Here is a 20,516-nt window from a genome sequence, read left to right on the forward strand (position 1 = left end):
TTGTTGAATTGGTGAAGTTTTTAAGGAGTTTTGTGATGATTAGCATAAAACACTGATTAAATAAAATGTCAAGTTTGAGTTTACGGCATTTTAATTCATGTATGATACTCCTAAAATAGCATACACTAGCACTTTTAGGACAACTTTTAGCTACACTCTAAGAATTGCTGGGTTAAAAACAACCCAACTTGGGTTATTTGGCAACTCAGTGCTGGTTAATATTGGACAGAACATATGCTGCATTATTTTGACCCAGCTGGTTGGGTTATATGTTTTTACCCAACATGCTGGGTTGTTTTATTTAAGTCAACTGTTGTTTAAAAATGATTATATTACTGGCTTAAAATGGACTGGAAATTAAATCACACACAGAATTACTATAGGCAACAGCAAAAATCAAAAGATGAACATTTATTATTAAGCAAGAACACATGGAAAAATACAAGAATTTTTTTATTTTTATTTGGGTGAATACAGCATAGCTTACAATATTACATATATTTAAACTCGTTTAACAAGCAGAGACATACAAATTTTTATATTTAAAAGTAACATTTTAATTTAAGTGTAATCAACCATTCTCTGTAATCGCTTTTTACCGAAATAGTGCTAATTCTCGTGCCGGTGTGTCACCAAAATCTGAGCCGGTGAAGGGCTGCTGTTTACGAACCTCAGACCGCTGCCTCGCATTTCACTCATGGCTGAGAGATGCCGCGACTGACTCCATAACCTGCCCATAAACGAACAGTACTGAGATTAGAGAACATATTTTAACATCAAATTAAGTTAAACTCAGTATTATAATGAATAAAATCAGTTTATGTTTTGCAAGTCAAAAGGCGTTTCCATCATGCGAAGCGACCGCTGCTGACGCAGCTGACTGACATCTCGTCCCAGCAATTGGGTTAAAGTATTTTAAGTATTTTATAGCATTTTTTAGAGAGTAGCTTTTTGAAAAATTTAATTTCAAATTAAATAGTGTTGAAAATTTAACTAATAGATATCACCATACTTCACCGGTTGATACATTATGAATTGCAAACATTTTTTCGGAAAAGTTCAATCAAATATGCCACCGACCAGCAAGTTGCATATTAGCAATGGTGTAACTACAACCTATTGGCTATTAAAAAGGCGGTGGGTCCTTTCAATATGCCAAACAAAGCAATTTCATGCGGTCTCGTAAAATGTCTGGTGGGGAAACCAGTCCACCACAGTACGCTGGTCTTGAGTTTATTTTTTCTGCCCCTTGAGAATTGATATATTCTGACCAACTTGCTTTTGCCTTCTTTCCTAGGAAGTGTGTAGAGAGCTCTGGTGCCTTAGCAAAAGTAACCGCTGTGTCACCAATAGTATTCCTGCTGCAGAAGGAACCCTGTGCCAGACCAGCACCATTGAAAAGGGGGTAAGTCAGCGTGCCATGACGGAAAGATTTATTTAAAAGGAAAGGTTATGAAATGGCAGGTAGTGGGAAACGGACTCCTGACAGATTAGAGAAGAGAATGGCTCCGGGTGTGGCGTTTGTCCCTGCTCTCATTGTACCAGATATGGGAATAAGAAAGCCTATTCCCAGCGTTCACTCATGCACACAGCGTTTAGGTCATCAGTTCACATTTCTGCCGGTACAGGTTAGAGAGACAGTTTTAACAAAGATTAGAGTGGCCATTGTCCTCGTTCGTAGGATGGCTCAAGAGGAAGAATGGATGAGGACCACGAGCTGTCGGTCTTTGTTACCATTCGCTCACTAGATCTATTAACTGCCAAGCTCTTGTGCGTTGTCTTGGACAAGCAGCGAGCCCCAGGTTGAGCCGCTGTTTTTTTTTAGCGGGTGGCGTACTTATGTCTGCCACTGGCTGGGTCGGCATCAAAGGAATACGAATGTCAGCCATTTCTCACCCAGCGTGTAATGGAGTGGAGGCCCTGCCAGATCCAGAAAGACGAGAAATGGAAAGACGGGGTGACCACACATGCTACTGAATATGCTTTCCACCAACGCCACTGATAAGGAATTTGTCACATCGTAAAGAATGACTGTCGAACACTCCAGGAAGCACAATGCCAGAAAGCCGCCCATTTCAAGGCAGATATTATTCCTAATCTGTCACTGAAGACATTCTTCCACTCTTTGTTTAAATGTGATGTGACAACATGAAATCAAAATTGACTTTATTGACTTTCTCAATAAAGTCACTGATTTATCAGTGTTTTATAATTATAGTGACAGTAATAGTGATACAACCCGAATTCCGGAAATGTTGGGACATTTTTTTAATTGGAATAAAATGAAAACTAAAAGACTTTCAAATCACATGAGCCAATATTTTTATTCACAATAGAACATAGATAACATAACAAATGTTTAAACTGAGAAATGTAAAAATTTGAGCACAAAATAAGCTCATTTCAAATTTGATGCCTGCTACAGGTCTCAAAATAGTTGGGACAGGGGCCTGTTTACCATGGCGTAGCATCTCCTCTTCTTTTCAAAACAGTTTGAAGACGTCTGGGCATCGAGGTTATGAGTTTCTGGAGTTTTGGTGTTGGAATTTGGTTCCATTATTGCCTGATATAGGTTTCCAGCTGCTGAAGAGTTCGTGGTCGTCTTTGATGTATATTTCGTTTAATGATGCACCAAATGTTCTCTATAGGTGAAAGATCTGGACTGCAGGCAGGCCAATTCAGCACCCGGACTCTTCTACTACGAAGCAATGCTGTTGTAATAGCTGCAGTATGTTGTTTTGCATTGCCCTGCTGAAATACACGTCGTCTGGAGGGGAGCATATGTTGCTCTAAAACCTTTATATACCTTTTAGCATTCATAGTACCTTCCAAAACATGCAAGCTGCCCATACCGTATTCACTTATGCACCCCCATACCATCAGAGATGCTGGCTTTTGAACGGAATGCTGATGACACACTGGAAGGTCTCCCTCCTCTTTAGCCTGGAGGACACGGCGTCCGTGATTTCCAACAAGAATATCAAATTTGGACTCGTCTGACCACTTTTCCACTTTGAAACAGTCCATTTTAAATGAGCCTTGGCCCACAGGACACAATGGCGCTTCTGGACCATGTTCACATATGGCTTCCTTTTTGCATGTTAGAGCTATAGTTGGCATCTGCAGATGGCACAGCAGATTGTGTTTACTGAAAGGAAGTAGTTTCTGGAAGTATTCCTGGGCCCATTTAGTAATGTCAATGACAGAATCATGCCGATGAGTGATGCTGTGTCATCTGAGGGCCCGAAGACCACGGGCATCCAACAAGGGCCTTGTCCCTTACACACAGAGATTTCTCCAGTTTCTCTGAATCTTTTGATGATGTTATGCACTGTAGATAATGAGATTTGCAAAGTCTTTGCAATTTGACGTTGAGGTACGTTGTTTTTAAAGTATTCCACAATCTTTTTACGCACTTTTTCACAGATTGGAGAGCCTCTGCCCATCTTTACTTCTGAGAGACTCTGCCTCTCTAAGACATCCCTTTTATAGCTAGACCTGATGTCAGTTAACTTAATTAGTTGCTAGATGTTCTCTCAGCTGCATCTTTTCAAAATGTCTTGCTTTTTGGACTAAATTGGTTTTACTTTCATTGTCAACTTTTCACTGAGTATGTCGCAATGCAGTATGCGGTACTGCCTTTGAGTTTTCTTAAAAAACAAAGTACAGTTTGTTAGGGAGCAGCATAATCATGCTGCCTTTTTTTTAAACAGCCTTCAAAGCATGGATGATACACTAGCTTAAAATGATGCTGACGGAGGCCGCTCACTAGGCTTTACAACAGGCCGTCTGTTAGATAAGACATTCTTTAAGAGGTTATTTTGGACCGGCCTGCTAGTGTCTTAGCACACTACCCTGATTTCAGACACTGGTAGCTGAGGACACAGCCTTTCCCTTGCCAAGTTCTCAGTCTGTGGATGAGAGAAAGAAACAGAGTCTGAGAACAAGAACAAACCATCCAGACCCCTCCAGACAGAGGGAGAGAGTGAGAAAGAGCCAGAACTTGACCTACTGACACAGTTGCACAGTGATGACAGTTTCCAGCGTCTCCAATCCCTGTCCTCGTGTCTCCTGGGCTGGATGGATTATGAGATCTTGCCTTGAAAAGATTCCATGTGGTCCTGAGGCATTACAAAGCCTTGAGTCTGTTTTATTCTGGAGTGGATTCAGATTAGGGACAGTAGGTGAAGACGTTGTTTACACAAAACAATATTTATCCTGGAGACATCTCTCAAATGAGAGCTGCACTTTACTTTGGTGGACATACCGATTACAATAAGGTTCAGCAATCCTAATTGTAATAATGAGCAAGGGAATGTTCAGTAACACTTTACTTGAAGCCTGTGTGGTTACACTTTGTTTTAAGGTGTCCTTGATACAGTGTAATTATACATTTAAGTACTGAGTAATATTAATTAATTACATGTACTTACTATATGGTTAGGTTTAGGATTAGGGTTTGGTTTAGGGTTACTTGCATGCAATTATGCATAATTAATTGTTACTATATTAGTAAGTACATGTAACGTGTAACATGGACACCTTAAAATAAAGTTGTAGCACCTGTGTATATATAATGCATTATAAAAGTATTTTATTCATCAACTGTCTTGTTATGCACCTCACAAACCACAGTTATAAAACATTAAAACTTACCTGTAGAAAGTACAATTAAAACACGTGATGAACAACAAAATTCACATGTAACAATGAATCATTAAAATAAGAAATGCTTTTTACAATTATTTCTGAACAGATATAATGCATTATAAATTCCTTTTTTAATGTATTATATATACAGCTTCAAGTGTTACCAAATTTCCTGTCATGGATGAATAATTTCAGAGGAAATCGACCAATAGGTATCACTACAAATGCCAGTGTTTAATATATATATATATATATATATATATATATATATATATATATATATATATATATATATATATATATATATATATATATATATATATATGTGTGTATATATTTATTATTATTTTTATTTAATTGTCCATTTATAGTTTTATTGCTTTGCCATTAAATTATACAGAAAACTAGTAAACACTACATCAATCTCTACATGTATGTATTTTTTTCCTCCTTTGGAAAAATGAAATGGAAATAGGGCAAATGTGAACACAAAAATTATCTTTGTTTTAGTTTTTTAGTTTTTATTTACTACTGTAGAAGTTTTCCCAACTGAGAACACTGGAAATTTGGGAAAAAATTGTCCATAGCATTCATGATGTACCAGTTTTAATATAGAAACGCAAATGAAACCCTATAGCAGAAATTATGATTTTATAAGAACATTTTCTTTAACAGTGATTTTTCTATATCTGTGTATCAGTGGTGCTATCAGGGTGAATGTGTGGCGTTTGGGACGTGGCCGCAGAGCGTGGATGGAAGCTGGGGACCTTGGACCACCTGGGGCGAGTGCAGTCGTACCTGCGGCGGTGGTGTCTCCTCTTCCATGCGACACTGTGACAGCCCACCGTAAGTAGGCAAAGTAAGCCAGAACAAAACTGAACAGGTCCCTATTTAGTCAATCTCACTACAGCTCACACTCACACTTCTCATTTCTACACTGTAAAAAAATAAAAAATAAAAGTTGAGCCAACTTAAAATTTTAAGGCAACCACCTTCAGCAGATTTTTGAGTTCTCTCTGTTTATTTTTGTAGGAGATTCTCAACTTTTTGTTGTATAAACTTAAAACAACAAGTTGAGAAAACTCAAAAATCTGCTGAAGCTGGTTGCCTTAAAAGTTGACTCGACTTTTTTTTTTTTTTACAGTGTATGCACAAATCAAGACTGGACTGATAATACAACATCAGTTAGGACATACTATTAAGGTGCGTTCACATTTACTGGTGTTCACCGATTTTGTTTGTCAACTTTCCAGTCCAGTCATCTCAATAAGAATTCATGCAATCTGGAATTTTCTGTGAGGGTGAAATATTTCCCAATTTAGCAATGGCTTCTAGTTAAGTGAATTCGCTGTTGGCCAACAGAAACCTGCTTGGTTTGAAAGTGAATTCTGTGTGAATTGCTTCCTGCATTACTACATTATTGACAGTAGACAATTAACCTTTTTTTATCCACAAACCTTTGCAAATGTGTCCTCATTGTTAGGGTTCACTTGCAAATTAGTATGCATCAACCCAAGTGTTGCAGTTTCAGGTACACTACCAGTCAGAGTTTGAAATAATTATGATCTTTATTTTTTCTGAAAGAAGTCTCTTATGCTTTGCCTTCACAGAATTATATTTACAAAAAAAATTAAAATACAAAACAATTATTTTAAATTGTAATAATATTTGAAAATATTACTTTTAGACTTATAAGAGACTTCTTTCAAAAACATAAAAAAAATCTTAATTATTCCAAACTTTTGACTGTATTCTAACTGCAGAAAAAACATAGCACTCACAGGCACTGCATTAAAAATATTTGCAATATTTGAACTAAAATATTAAATGCTGAGATGATGAGAAAACACAAAGTCTTAGCAATCCCAGGCACTGTATTAAAATGTTTTATGATTGTACAGTAGATACCCAAAAATGAAAATTGTCATCATTTACTCACCCTCATGTTGTTCCAAAACAGTATTAATTACTTTCATCTATTGAACACAAAAGAAGTTGCTGGTAGTCTTTGATTTCCACGGTATTTCTTTCCATACTGTGGCAGTCAATGGCTACCAGCAACTGTTTAGTTGCCAACATTCTTCAAAATATCTTCTTTTGTGTTCAACAGAAGAAAGAAACTCATACAAGTTTGGAACAACATGAGGGTGAGTAAATGATTACAGAAGTGTCATTTTTGGGTGCACTATTCCTTTAGTATGAAAACCCAAACTCAAGTTTGTCGTGCCAGCATAATAGATACAGTATTTGTTGATCTTGCCAGTTTCTCCAAAGATTTCATAGCTAGCTGCAGGAGCTCAAAATAGGTTTGGATGTAGATGGAGTTTAGGTTTCATTCCCGGTGGTTGCGGAAATGTCTATCCTCGCGCTCTCGCTCAGACAGTGGCGGGAGTGTGGCCGGTGTAATATGTAACACCTGTGTAAGATGATCGGCCCTTAAAACCTGGCTACCCGAGAAAAAGGAAACCCAAATACTTCAAGCCAAGCTGCTCTGGAAAGCATTCATTAAGAGCGGGCCCTGAGAGCACAACCAGCCGCTCTCGGTGCCAGACGGCACGAGGAGGAGGAGGGGGGGGCAGAATCACCTAAGCCGTGGCAAACCTCATTACGCTGGTCAAAATAACCTGTGGAGAAGTGGCCAAACAGCGCAGCCGTTCACTGAGAGAGACCTGGATGCATACATCAAGTATTTATAAGACAATGAGAAACAGTGCATATTGCCCTGCTGGTCATAATAACCTGAACAGACACTGGAGATCTGGAGCTCTCTGTCAAACGAACACAAATGGAAACTGCTTTTCATATTTGCTTGTGGCTTGAGGAGTTTTCTGAATGTCCATTTATGTAACTGAAGGGGCTTATTAGGGGCCCGGTCATTAATTATGATTGGAATTGGAAATCACTGGCCTTAGGGGCATCTTGCTCTCGAACAATGGAACTCCATGTAAGGCTGAAATTACACATTACTTTTATATGTTTGATTTTAGCTGAAAGATACTTTTAGTGATTCTCAATGATAGTGACTGGATTACTTATATTTAAAGGTGATGTGCTTGTTGTGCTCCTGCTGGCGTAGAGCGGAATTGCAGCTGTTGGCGCTATGACCATAAACCACCATTGCCTCATTCATAGGGCTGTATACCTTGGAGAACCTGGCGATACGATACATACCTCGATACACAGGTCACGATTCGATACGTACCTCGATACAGAGCGGTCTCGATACGATTTGATACAATGTGACACGATTCGATACGATTCAATAAAAATACATGGGCCAGAGCCAATTAGTTAATGCTGAACACATTTACTCAACAAACAGAACTCTGCATTTTTCTTCAATTTAATGAAGACAAAAGTGCATTATAACAAAGTGCATTTTGCTTAAATATTTGCAACTTTAAGTGCTCTGATTAATTGTACACAAATTGTATTAATCTGGAAATTACCACAAGTCAACATTTAACTTTCCAAGGGTACAGTCTGAGCTCACACAAGCACAAAATCTTCTTATTATTCTTAACTTCTTATTAAATCTTCTTATAATTATTTTTTGTGACACCATGTACTGCCATAACATATTTCACTATGAAATCACTTAAATGCTACATCTTGCTTTAACATTTTCCATGAGTTTTTTGAAACTCGCGGACGCCGCTGCGCCCCCTAATGGCTGGGCGGAGTATCGATACTAAGGGCTAGAATATCGATACTGTATCTTTTTTTATTATATCGGTATGTATCTAAGAATCGATATTTTGAGCACACCCCTACTCATTCATGTGATCAGCCACCATGAACACATGTAGAACCCCAACTTTATCTAAATCAGACAATGCACTTAGAAGAGATGAGACTCTTTCAGTTTCCCGTTTTAATTTATACCCTTGTCATGGTAACACTAGGGGTGTGCTCAAAATATCGATTCTTAGATACATACCGATATAATAAAAAAAGATACAGTATCGATATTCTAGCCCTTAGTATCGATACTCCGCCCAGCCATTAGGGGGCGCAGCGGCACCCGCGAGTTTCAAAAAAACTCATGGAAAATGTTAAAGCAAGATGTAGCATTTAAGTGATTTCATAGTGAAATATGTTATGGCAGTACATGGTGTCACAAAAAATAATTATAAGAAGATTTAATAAGAAGTTAAGAATAATAAGAAGATTTTGTGCTTGTGTGAGCTCAGACTGTACCCTTGGAAAGTTAAATGTTGACTTGTGGTAATTTCCAGATTAATACAATTTGTGTACAATTAATCAGAGCGCTTAAAGTTGCAAATATTTAAGCAAAATGCACTTTGTTATAATGCACTTTTGTCTTCATTAAATTGAAGAAAAATGCAGAGTTCTGTTTGTTGAGTAAATGTGTTCAGCATTAACTAATTGGCTCTGGCCCATGTATTTTTATTGAATCGTATCGAATTGTGTCACATTGTATCAAATCGTATCGAGACAGCTCTGTATCGAGGTACGTATCGAATCGTGACCTGTGTATCGAGGTATGTATCGTATCGCCAGGTTCTCCAAGGTATACAGCCCTAGGTAACACTGTATGAGATATCAAAATATCAGCATCTCCAATGATAATTAATGTATTAAATTCAACATCTTCAGTGTTTTAGCATGCTATTGACTAAATGCAAATCACATGAATCCCTTGGAGGAGTATTTAGAAATTCAGAGCCCATGATTTAAAAAAAATACACATTAAATCCAAAATGGGCAAATGGGTGAATTGAATAACCTAGGAGTTGACAAACATGTTTGAGAAATTCCATATGGCAATTGATTATAATTGTACAGTGGCAATTTAGGACCTTTTATTGAATTATTGTTTACAAACAAGTTTCCCAAAAACTTCTACCGACCCTGCCCTTTTGATTTTTCATTTCAATCAAAAAGAAAAAAAAGAAAGGTAATTGTGACTTTTTATCTCACAAATTTTTTTTTTCTTGTTTCTTTTTTTAGAATGGCGAGAGTTTCTAAAAAAGGCACAATTCAATGAAAGATGGCTATATTTGTGTGATCAGAGGAACTGATCTGATCTTTTGAATTTGAATACTAAACTTCTGCAGACGACCTGCAAGTATGTGTTTGCGTGTGAGTGACGTGCGTGTTGAGATTGAGTTTACTGGATCATTTGCCCTGCTCTGCTAAAGCAAATGCAGTACAGATGCTGTCCGGTGTTGACTGCAATGGCGTGTTGATGCATTTTTACTTTGATTCCCTCTCTCTCATGATGGTACCTCATGAGTCTTTTTTTATTCCTGCTCTTTCAGGCCAACAGGTGGAGGGAAGTACTGCCTCGGAGAGAGGAAGCGCTACAGATCGTGTAACACTGACGTGAGTTACAGCTCTTAGTTCTGTCAGCAGAATTATTTAGATTTATTGTTTAACATTTTAAAGCACCTAGGATTGTTTATATGATTACACTTTATTAAAATAACTGTTTTCTATAGAATATATATTTCTGTTAGTGCTGTCAAACGATTAATCACATCCAAAATAAAAGTTTTTGTTTACATAATATATGTATGTGTACAGTGCATATTTATTATGTATATATAAATACACACACATACAGTAAATATTTAGAAAATATTTACATTTACAATATTTACATATATATATTCTTACATTTGATATTATATATAAATATATTGAACATATAAACAACTTATTTTTCTGAAATATATACATGCACGTGTTTGTATTTATATATACATATACAATATACACTTTATACACACATGTATTATGTAAACAAAAACTTTTATTTTGGATGCGATTAATCGCTATTAATCGTTCAGTGTCGCATGGCTTCCTGTTTCAAAGGAAATACATCAGCACAGGACTTTATGGGGTCTTTAAGGTGAAAAATGAGCATGTTAGGCAGCCTTTCTACCACAAATCTTAAAAATAACAGTTAAGCACAAGCAGAATGTGTACTTTGGAAAACAAACAGCACCCCCAAGCACAGAAAATGAACGTGTGTTATCCAACACAAACGTGTTGTGGATATGCACCATTGGTGACATCTGATCAGATTCTGGGGGCTTTTGACAGCAGCCCGGCTCTGGTTCGGTGCTTATTAAACAACGACCCCATCACAGATATAATGCAATTACTTCTTTGACCTCTTGAAATCCAAACGAAGCTTTTGAAGGGGACAACCAGGGGTTGAGGACCACTCTCTGGCGTGTTTATGTGGGGCATTCCAACGTCTGGATTTATTATGGCTCTGGCTTTGAAATTATTAAGTCATTGAGGATACAGCCCCCCTGTGGCTCTGGTTCCAGCCACAGCCATTGTTCAGTACCAAGCAAAGGTCTGCTATCATTTGTTTTACTTCTCAAAACAATGAGCTAATCCGCACCCCTTCGCTCACTGCTGACTCCATGATCCGCCAGTTTACATGGTGACTAGGGTTAATAACAATGCTGCCATGGAAAGAGGCCAAGTCGAATCGCATATTAAAGTTTAATTGGATTTAGGGCAGAAATGTTTAAATAACATTGAGAGTTCATTACACAATGCACATCATGTTTTACATCAATTTTTCAGAGAATGGATTTTTTTTTTCATTTTGTAATTACAAGAGGCAAAAGTGACCATTTGTATTCACAAATGAGTCAATTCCGTCAAAATATGTTTTTTTTTAAATATATATATTTTTACTTTTATTACCCATTCCCTAGTAAGTTTTTTTCCTTATCTTTTTTAAATAAAATCTAAATATATATATATATATATATATATATATATATATATATATATATATATTATTTAAAAAAGAAATCAAAAATATATTTTGTTTAATCAAATATATATTTTAAATTTTATTTTTAAACATTTATTACATTTTTAAATAAAATATTAAATATATGTAAAAACTTGTTATCCAAGTGTAACGAATATCCAAGTGTTTGAATGCCTCAGTGAGCACAGTTGGTTTCTATTATCACAAAAAAAATTCTGAAACTGCCATGAAAATATTGTTCATTAAAACCCATGAGAGACGTCACGCAGAAGACAATGAGAAGTTTGAAGGGGTTGTGTAGTTGAGAATGGAGTAGAGGTGCACCGGTCAACCATATCAAGAGCTCTGCACAACATCGACCTGTGTGGGACTGTGGTACAAAAATAACCATTACTTAAAATGATCCTTGTGCAACCATCTCTGGAGTTTGCCAGAGAGTATTATATCAACCAATGGAGAAAAAGATCATGTGGTGAAATGAGACCATCAGAGTTTTTAGCCAAAATGAAATGTAATGTCTGACTCAGACTGGCCACCTCAAAAAAACATCACCTACACTACCTACACTCTTAAAAATAAAGACTCCTAATCAGCATCTGTGGTTCCATGAAGAACCTTTAACATCCATGGAATCTTTAAATTTAACAAAAGGTTCTTTAGAGTTGAAAAAAGGGTTTTAAAGAACTGTTCACTGAAAGGTTCTTTGTGGAACCCAAAATGTTTCATCTGACGGCTGGGAATCTGTGACACTATTTAATATTGTTCAGTGTAGGACAAAATGAAAGTATTATAAATACTCTGTAAGTTAATATAATATAAATGAGAGTACCATCTGAATGTTTTTACAAGGCCTCAACGGTTCATTCGCCGCCAATTATTTTATTGTTTGATCGCAGGCTTGTGCAGCAGGATCACGTGACTTTAGGGAGAAGCAGTGTGCCGATTTTGACAACATGCCTTTCCGTGGGAAGTACTACAACTGGAAGCCATACACTGGAGGTAGGTTCCCAGCTCAGCACCCAGAGCGATGGGCTACAGAGGGAGCCGCTCTCTCCCACAGCCTTCCCAAAGTCTGGGCTTCAATGACAGTATACATACTGCCATGCTTTGTGTACCCTGCTAACACCAACACTGTGAAAGTCTCTTTGATGGGCTAAAAATGCTTCAGATTCCAGATAGAACACCATGTATCGCTAGTCTGTGTGAGTGAGTGTGTGTGTGTGTGTGTGTGCATGTTTATGTGGTTTATGAGGACACAAATTTGTATAATGACATGGGTATGACAGAGGTATTACAATATACTACTGCTCCGGGTGTGTGTTCACGGTGTGTGTGTGTTCACTGCTGTGTGTGTGCACGTTGGATGGGTTAAATGCAGAGCACGAATTCCGAGTATGGGTCACTATACTTGGCCGTATGTCACTTCATCGTTTTTTCATCATCGTTTATATGAAGGTGGTTTATGAGGACACTGCCTATGTCCCCGTAATTCAAAAGGCTTAAAAAACATACTAAATGGTGTTTTTTTGAAAATCTAAAAATGCACAAAGTCTCCTGTGAGGGCTAAGTTTAGGTGTAGGGTTGGTGTAGGGCAATAGCACACACAGTTTGTTCAGTATAAAAACCATTAGGTCTATGGAGAGTCCCCATAAACCACAAAAACCAACGTGTGTGTGTGTATGACTGTGTATGTACACAGGTTTCTCAGAGAGGTCAGATCTGCAAATTAAAGTGTGACAATTAGGCCTGTCAATGTAATGCAACAGTCCATCCCAAGAATAACAATTCTGTCATCATTTACTCACTGTCATGTCATTCCAAACAAACCTGTATGACGTTCTTCTGTGGAAAATAAACATATTTATTTGAGGTGTTATTTGGTACTTACTTACTTTATGTATGAATTTATTTATTTATGGCAATACAGTGAAATTCAGTGGAGTCTAATGTTGTTTTGGACCGCACTGACTTCACTGTATGGACCAAAACAGAAAAGAAGAAAGAAAGTCACACTGGTTTGTGTGAATGATCATTTATTGCAACTTATTACTAGATACTTTATATTAGTAATTTAACACAAACAAGAGTGTAATATTGTTTTAATATCATATATATGGTATAACAGCATAATTGATTATTTGAATGTTTATAATTTGCTTTTTATATTTATTTCATTTCATATAAATAGTAATATTAAGTTAATAGCAAAATAAAACAAGCAATAAGTGGATGACTTTTTAAAATAGTTTATTCAATGCTTTCATCTGCTCTGTAATGTTTACAGATGATCTTCACTTGTGAACTTTTCTCCAAAAATAATTGTGATTCATTTAGTTTATCAGCATATAATTAAATTAAATTAATAAGAGTGAAAATCAAACACTACCACTACCTCCCAACATTTGACCCCTTTGTGGTTTCAGTCTTTTTCTGATGAGTTTTCAGACTGCTTTAACAAAACAGTGCAGCCGGAAAGCCCGAGGGAAGGGTGCATTTCTTGTTTACAACAAAATGGCCCGAATCCAATAAACAAAGAAAAACTGCAAGAGATCGAGAGGCATTTCCAAAACATTCTGACAGGAAGTTCACAGTCGACTCAATCATCTCCTTATCTCGCTGCCCTGTAATAAGCATGATCATTACCAATTGTTTGGCTCTTAAAACTCATTTTGGAGGTGAACTTCGCTTGTAAAGTCTGCGATAACCTTTGTGGATGTCTCCATGATTTTTGTTGGCAGCTCTGTTAATCTCTCCCCGTGTCTTTGCAGTAATGATGTCAGGCAAAACGTTCAGATTCCACTATGAGTAATGCCTCTCTTGTGCTCGAGTGCTTTGACTGGATTGTTAATATCAACAAAGGCATAAAAGAAAAACGTGGGCCCCGTCCGAGAGCCCTGGCTCGAGACAGTTACAAGAAAAGCAGTCTGCGTATCACTTATCAATGCACTGGTGAGGCGAGAGATTGACTGTTATTCCGTACAGATTTTCGGTTTATCGAATGACATACATCGTGGCCGCCTCTTTGACACTGCTGGGCCGTGAAGGAGTTCTTGAGGACCTTGGGACCCATCAATAACCTGATAAAAGGTCCCAGTGGTGTTCGAGAGAGTGACATCAGCTGTTTAACGATAAACCCGCTGTGTTTGTCAGGTGGAGTAAAACCGTGTGCGTTGAACTGTCTGGCTGAGGGCTACAACTTCTACACTGAACGTTCACCTGCTGTCATCGATGGCACGCGCTGCCAGGCCGACTCGCTAGACATATGCATCAATGGAGAGTGCAAGGTGAGTCTACAGCTCAAATCTCACTTGCAGTGCCTGAAGAAAATCATTTTTTACTGAAAATGTACTGTAGGAAGTACCATGCTATCTTATAGTGCTTAAAAGCCACATCCCAATTCCCACTGCATTCAACTTACTCAAGACACGAGTGAATATCTTATACATCTTGATATCCTAAACACAGGCCCAGTTCTATGGGGGTGCACCGGGGGTGCTAAGCACCCTCAAATGAAATCAATACACCCTCAGTTAAAGCTATAATAATGACATTTCATTGCAGATTCGGTAAACTATTCATTGATATATGGTTTGTTAGGATCGGACAATATTTGGCCGAGATACAACTATTTGAAAACCTGGAATCTGAGGGTGAAAAAAAAATCTAAATATTGAGAAAATCGCCTTTAAAGTTGTCCAAATGAAGTTCTTAGCAATGCATATTACTAATCAAAAATGAAGTTTTGATATATTTACGGTAAGAAATTTACTAAATATCTTCATGGAACATGATCTTTACTTAACATGATTTTTGGCATAAAAGAAAAATGGATAATTTTGACCCATGCAGTGTATTGTTGGCTATTGCTACAAATATACCCCAGCGACTTAAGACTGGTTTGTGGTCCAGGGTCACATTTCATTATAGTAAAGTTAGATGTGATGCAAGAGGTTCGTTGTGCAGCTTATACAATTTCATTGATTGTAACGTAACTTTGTGAGATGAACTAAGATGAGTGACAGCTTTTTAGTGTTTATGAAGGGAGTGCTCTTCGTAGCATAGCAATAGACTGCATATAATTAATTACATTTAAATTAGCACCCTCACTAATTTCATAAGCACCTTCAGTGATTTAATTTCTGGAGCCCAGCCTGCCTAAACACCCTTGTTATATACTGTTTGGCATGTTAGCATTAGCGTCTAGCTAAAGTTCTTCCATATCATTACCTAAAAACCTGAAAATGAAATTTGTGGTAGGTGTGGCCTTTTGCACCTCAGCATTTTTTTAACAACTGAAAAAATCAAAGGAGAATGGAGACTATATTGTCATGCAAGGGATGGTGGGTAAAGCATGCAAGACCTGCCACAAGTATTATATTATCAGGCCACCTTTTGCATACTATTTTCAACACACTATGGTTGAGTTCAGAATGGAGTACTAGTGTACTGCGTACTGTGCATTATACACTGAATGCTACTATTTAAGGCAGGACACTACAGGCAAAAACATTGTTTTATCATGCACAGGTCTATTTTGAGATTTTGGGTTTTTTGCTTCCATAACATGTGGAAAGAAATCATCTAAAATATGCTTTTAAGCATTGATTTTATTACAATGTATTTGCATAATAAAATTATGTGTGTGATTTTCTTAAAATGAGTATTTTCTTGTGCACTGAGCCAGAAATGTTCTCTTCAGCAGCACTTACAAGCACCAAACTTATCTATATTCTGAAGGGTTATTCAGGGGATTTAATTCATTTTTCTTTTGCCTGATTTATAACATTTTATGTCTAAAAAATATGGTGAAAATGTACTTTCTTTTCTGGCTGTTTACTGTATTTTCTGTGTGATAAAAAGAGGAATCCAAATCCAATATTGAGATTTTCATTCTGGAAATGTATGTAAATTAGTGCATCTTTAGATATTAGTTAATGTCTGATTTGAATATTTAAACTTTTTAATACAAAAACAGTTGTCTTTATGTACTGTGATTAATAAACTGGGAAAAGTATGATAATATCTCTTAGTTAAAAAAACAATTCACCATGTTCACCTATAGTGCTTAAAATAGAATGTGAAATAGTACACGTGTTGCCAAGATAAATAGCCAAGATAAATATTTCAAGTAGTACTCTACATTGTTGTCACATGACATTTTTGTGTCAATACTTGCTTAAGTGGCAAGAAAAAAGTACTTTTGACAGTTCGATCAAATAGTTGGTTGTTAGAAGCTAAAAATAAGCATTCTTGTGACTCAAACAGTAGAGCATGGCATTACCAATGCCAGTGTCATGGGTTTGATTCCCAGTAAGTTGTTTGGTATAAAAGCATCTGTAAAATTCATGTGCAGAGTGGCTTGTTTCTACTATATTTAATAGATTTATGTTTTTATGTGGCCCTTGTGGTCTACAATGTTGCATTATCTTTGTTTATCAGACACTAGCGGTCTCAGACGGACAGTCTACAGAACGTAGCCAATCACTAACACAGAACAATGAAGCCTAAATAAAGGCTGGTGTTGAAGGGGCTGAACCTCTTATCAGGACAGTACAGTTTGGAATCGAATTATGATTTCCCAAGTTAGTTAGAAAGGCGGATGAGCCGCTGGAGAGTGATATTTAATGCACTCACGATATAATTTGTATAACAAACCAAATTGACGTAACAGTGCTACGCTTTGTTTATTTTAGGGTTAAAATGGATGTTGAACTCTGTGTAGAAACGATTTTGTCTACAGTTCAGTATTTGTTAGTCTCACACATTGTTGATTTATGTGGTTTAAGATACTATTTTAATTGATCCCAAAGGTTTCCTCTTTGATTTGATCTGAAATGCACACAATGTTCTTTTAAGCTCAAAGGAATCGATCTATGCTGCACCCAACAACCTCTCATTGCATTTTGGATGAGACTCTTACGGTTTAATAATAATGCAAGTAAAGGGATGCATAGGGGTTGCAGAGGGAATATCCAAAACAGTAATCAATCGTATGTCTAGTCCAGTGATTCACAGCTGGTCAGTCAAAACCCCAAAATGGGTCACCTGTCTTTTCTGAGCAGGGAGAAAACAATGTCAAATTCAGTTAATAAAATGCAACTAACCACCCTAGTGGAAAATAAATATAGTAAAATGTATTTTATTTTATTTATTTCATGCTAATTATACTACAAATATATTCACATATTTACAACCCACATTTTACAACACTTTTATCCACTAAATGAGCTCATTTCAAAGTTGATGCCTGCTACAGGTCTCAAAAAAGTTGGCACGGGGGCAACAAAGGGCTGAAAAAGCAAGACATTTTGAAAAGATTCAGCTGGGAGAACATCTAGCAACTAATTAAGTTAACTGACATCAGGTCTGTAACATGATTAGCTATAAAAGGGATGTCTTAGAGAGGCAGAGTCTCTCAGAAATAAAGCTGGGCAGAGGGTCTCCAATCTGTGAAAAAAGCATCAAATTTGAAATGAGCTCATTTTGTGCATACATTTTTAAAATTTCTCAGTTTACACATTTGTTATGTTATCTATGTTCTATTGTAAATAAAATATTGTCTCATGTGATTTGAAAGTTTTTTAGTTTTCATTTTATTTAAATTTAAAAAACATCCCGACATTTCTGGAATTCGGGTTATATGTACTTATTAAAAATACCCTGCATTTGTACATTTAGTATATTAAACTATACTAAAACTATACTAAAATAAATGTTTTGCTTAATGCACTTTAATTGTGTGGAAGTAGTGCTGAAGTCCAACTAAAGATATACTGAAGTATATTTGATTGTGCTAAAGTAGAACTATTGCAAGTATATTTCAGGTTCACTTTAAATATCTTGCATTTCAAGATATGTCATATTGATATTTGCTAAAGATGGCATTTAACAGTATTAAATTACCAGTATTTATTTATTTATTTCTTTTAATAAGCATTGGATTAAAGTAACCAAAATCAAGCATGAACAATTAATTATCCCATATCAGCTGGTACTAATAATTAAAATACATATAGATATCCACAATATCGGCGGCAAACCAGTATGTTACTAATTTAGTGCATATTGCCATTTTTGTACATCAAAGGTTGTGTGTCCAGTCAGCCTCAATGGTATTTTGGCACAAATTCACCTGTAATTTTGTAGAAGCCAATCAAGTTAGACAAATGCCAACATGGACAGGTTGCGTGACATGGCCTCATGAGCAAAACCATGCAAGATGAAAGAAAATTTGACGTAACATGAATAAACATGGTTTGTGCCGACCGCAATGTGTTTTGTGTGGTGAATTATTGGCTGCCGAGAGCATAAAACCAACAAAATTCAATTGACATTTAGAAACAAAACACTAGAAATATAAATACTGTTACTCATGCTTCTGCTATTGTTTATGCACTTACAAAAATGTCAATTTTCATAATCAGCCTGTCATATCAACAAATTTCAATGTTTGATTGAAATGACATTTTTATTTAATTTTGTACAGTGCTGTAAATAATTTTGTTACCGTGTTGATGTCCAGTGTAAAATCACGGTCCTGAAGCAAAACCAGAACCATTCGTCTTTTCATGTCATATTCTGACTCAATACAGCTGTGTGAATATGTTTTTCTTTGAATCAGATAGTCATGGTCTAAGACGCCTCGACTGTTCCCCTGCACTGAAATACCCTGCCTGTGTGTCTTTCCAGCATGTTGGCTGTGATAACATCCTGGGCTCGGATGCCAACGAGGACAGATGCCGTGTGTGCGGAGGGGACGGCAGTACGTGTGAGGTCACCGAAGGACTGTTCAATGATTCGCTGCCCAGAGGAGGTCAGGAGGTCACTAACTGTACACTTATCATCAATAACACGCATATTCAATATCTTACCATTTCACCATTACGTATGAGCTAATACGCATTGCCATGAGAATGTGTTAGACAACTTACTAGGTCTATCGAGTTGGTAAGTACTGTAGTGTAACACAAATATCGGAAGGTTTGATCACAGGCCACATTGAACCATGAACTGGAGAGTTACTAAAGGCCCCCATATACCTCAGGCGAAATCGAAGAATGAATTGGTGTGATGTCATTTGAGCAAAATCAGGCCAAAATGAAGTTCGTTTGGAGTTTGTACTTGGAAACAGCTTGCCGAAGCAAACTTTCCAAAAAAGTTCACTCCGGCTGGTAAACACATTTGAACTACCATTGATCCGTAGCAATTACGCAATAGGTGTGATCCACCTTGACGTGAAATGCCAGTGCTTTTTTTTCGACATTGTTCATCTACTGTCCTCAAACGTTATGTGTACATGTATTTGCATTGGTATGACAATTCTCTGTAGATCCCACATTCTTGCATGCCACAATTGGTCGATTAAATACAATGTCTGCACGCTATCAGTCATACTGCTTTTCTGCATGTATGAAAACATTTGAAAACCCTGGACATTTCAGGTAATTTATAAATCCTGGCCAGGGCATGTCTGGGGAAAAAAACGACATATGGTCATGCCGCTTAAAAGCAATGTATTATATAATGTGCTATATAAATAAATGTGATGTGACTTGGTGCAAACATCCTCATCACAATGATCAGATGCTTTCTTAACTGCTGTTTCTCAGCGCTGTGTTTTTTTTGTTGTGTGTTTATTTTGTGATTGAGCACAAATTGCACAGAACAGACTTGCATAAGTAACGCAAGTTACGTATTCAGATTACTTTATTCAAGTAACTAGTAAAGTAACATTTTACTTTTAAATTTACAACTGGATATCTGAGTTACTTTTTCAAATAAGTAGTGCAAGTTACTAAGTTTCCCATTTTTTGTAGAGAGAAATTGTGAGTTAGGTGTAGAGCCACTTCCATTGGCCTGAAGCTAATTAATTTCACTTTTGGTGTGAAATGGCCTTTACAGTTGCCAAAAATATAACTTTTGGGTTATTTAAAAACAAATAAGCGAGCCCAGCCCAGTTGACAAAAAGTAACGTAATGCATTACTTTCTATAAAGAGTAACTAATGCATTTAGTTACTTTTATGGAGTTTTGTATATTGTTATGCATTACCTTTAAAAGTAACTTTCCCGGTAACACTTTAGTATAGGGACCAATTCTCA

General features: G+C 36.7%; 1 protein-coding gene across 3 annotated transcripts in view; it reads left to right on the forward strand.

The window, feature by feature from the left end:
* The window catches only part of LOC306863847 (A disintegrin and metalloproteinase with thrombospondin motifs 6-like), a gene marked incomplete at both ends in the record, with an annotated part of 80,857 nt that overhangs the window by 38,659 nt on the left and 21,682 nt on the right, over window positions 1–20,516 (forward strand). For all 3 annotated transcript variants that reach the window (XM_079407393.1, XM_079407394.1, XM_079407392.1), the window contains 6 exons: window positions 1,298–1,405; window positions 5,351–5,496; window positions 9,936–9,999; window positions 12,313–12,415; window positions 14,567–14,700; window positions 19,106–19,229. In XM_079407393.1, coding sequence (XP_079263519.1) covers window positions 1,298–1,405; window positions 5,351–5,496; window positions 9,936–9,999; window positions 12,313–12,415; window positions 14,567–14,700; window positions 19,106–19,229 — 679 coding nt within the window. The remainder of the gene's footprint in view (window positions 1–1,297; window positions 1,406–5,350; window positions 5,497–9,935; window positions 10,000–12,312; window positions 12,416–14,566; window positions 14,701–19,105; window positions 19,230–20,516) is intronic.

Source organism: Barbus barbus (genome assembly GCF_936440315.1).
Source record: "Barbus barbus genome assembly, chromosome: 45".
Taxonomy (NCBI): domain Eukaryota; kingdom Metazoa; phylum Chordata; class Actinopteri; order Cypriniformes; family Cyprinidae; genus Barbus; species Barbus barbus.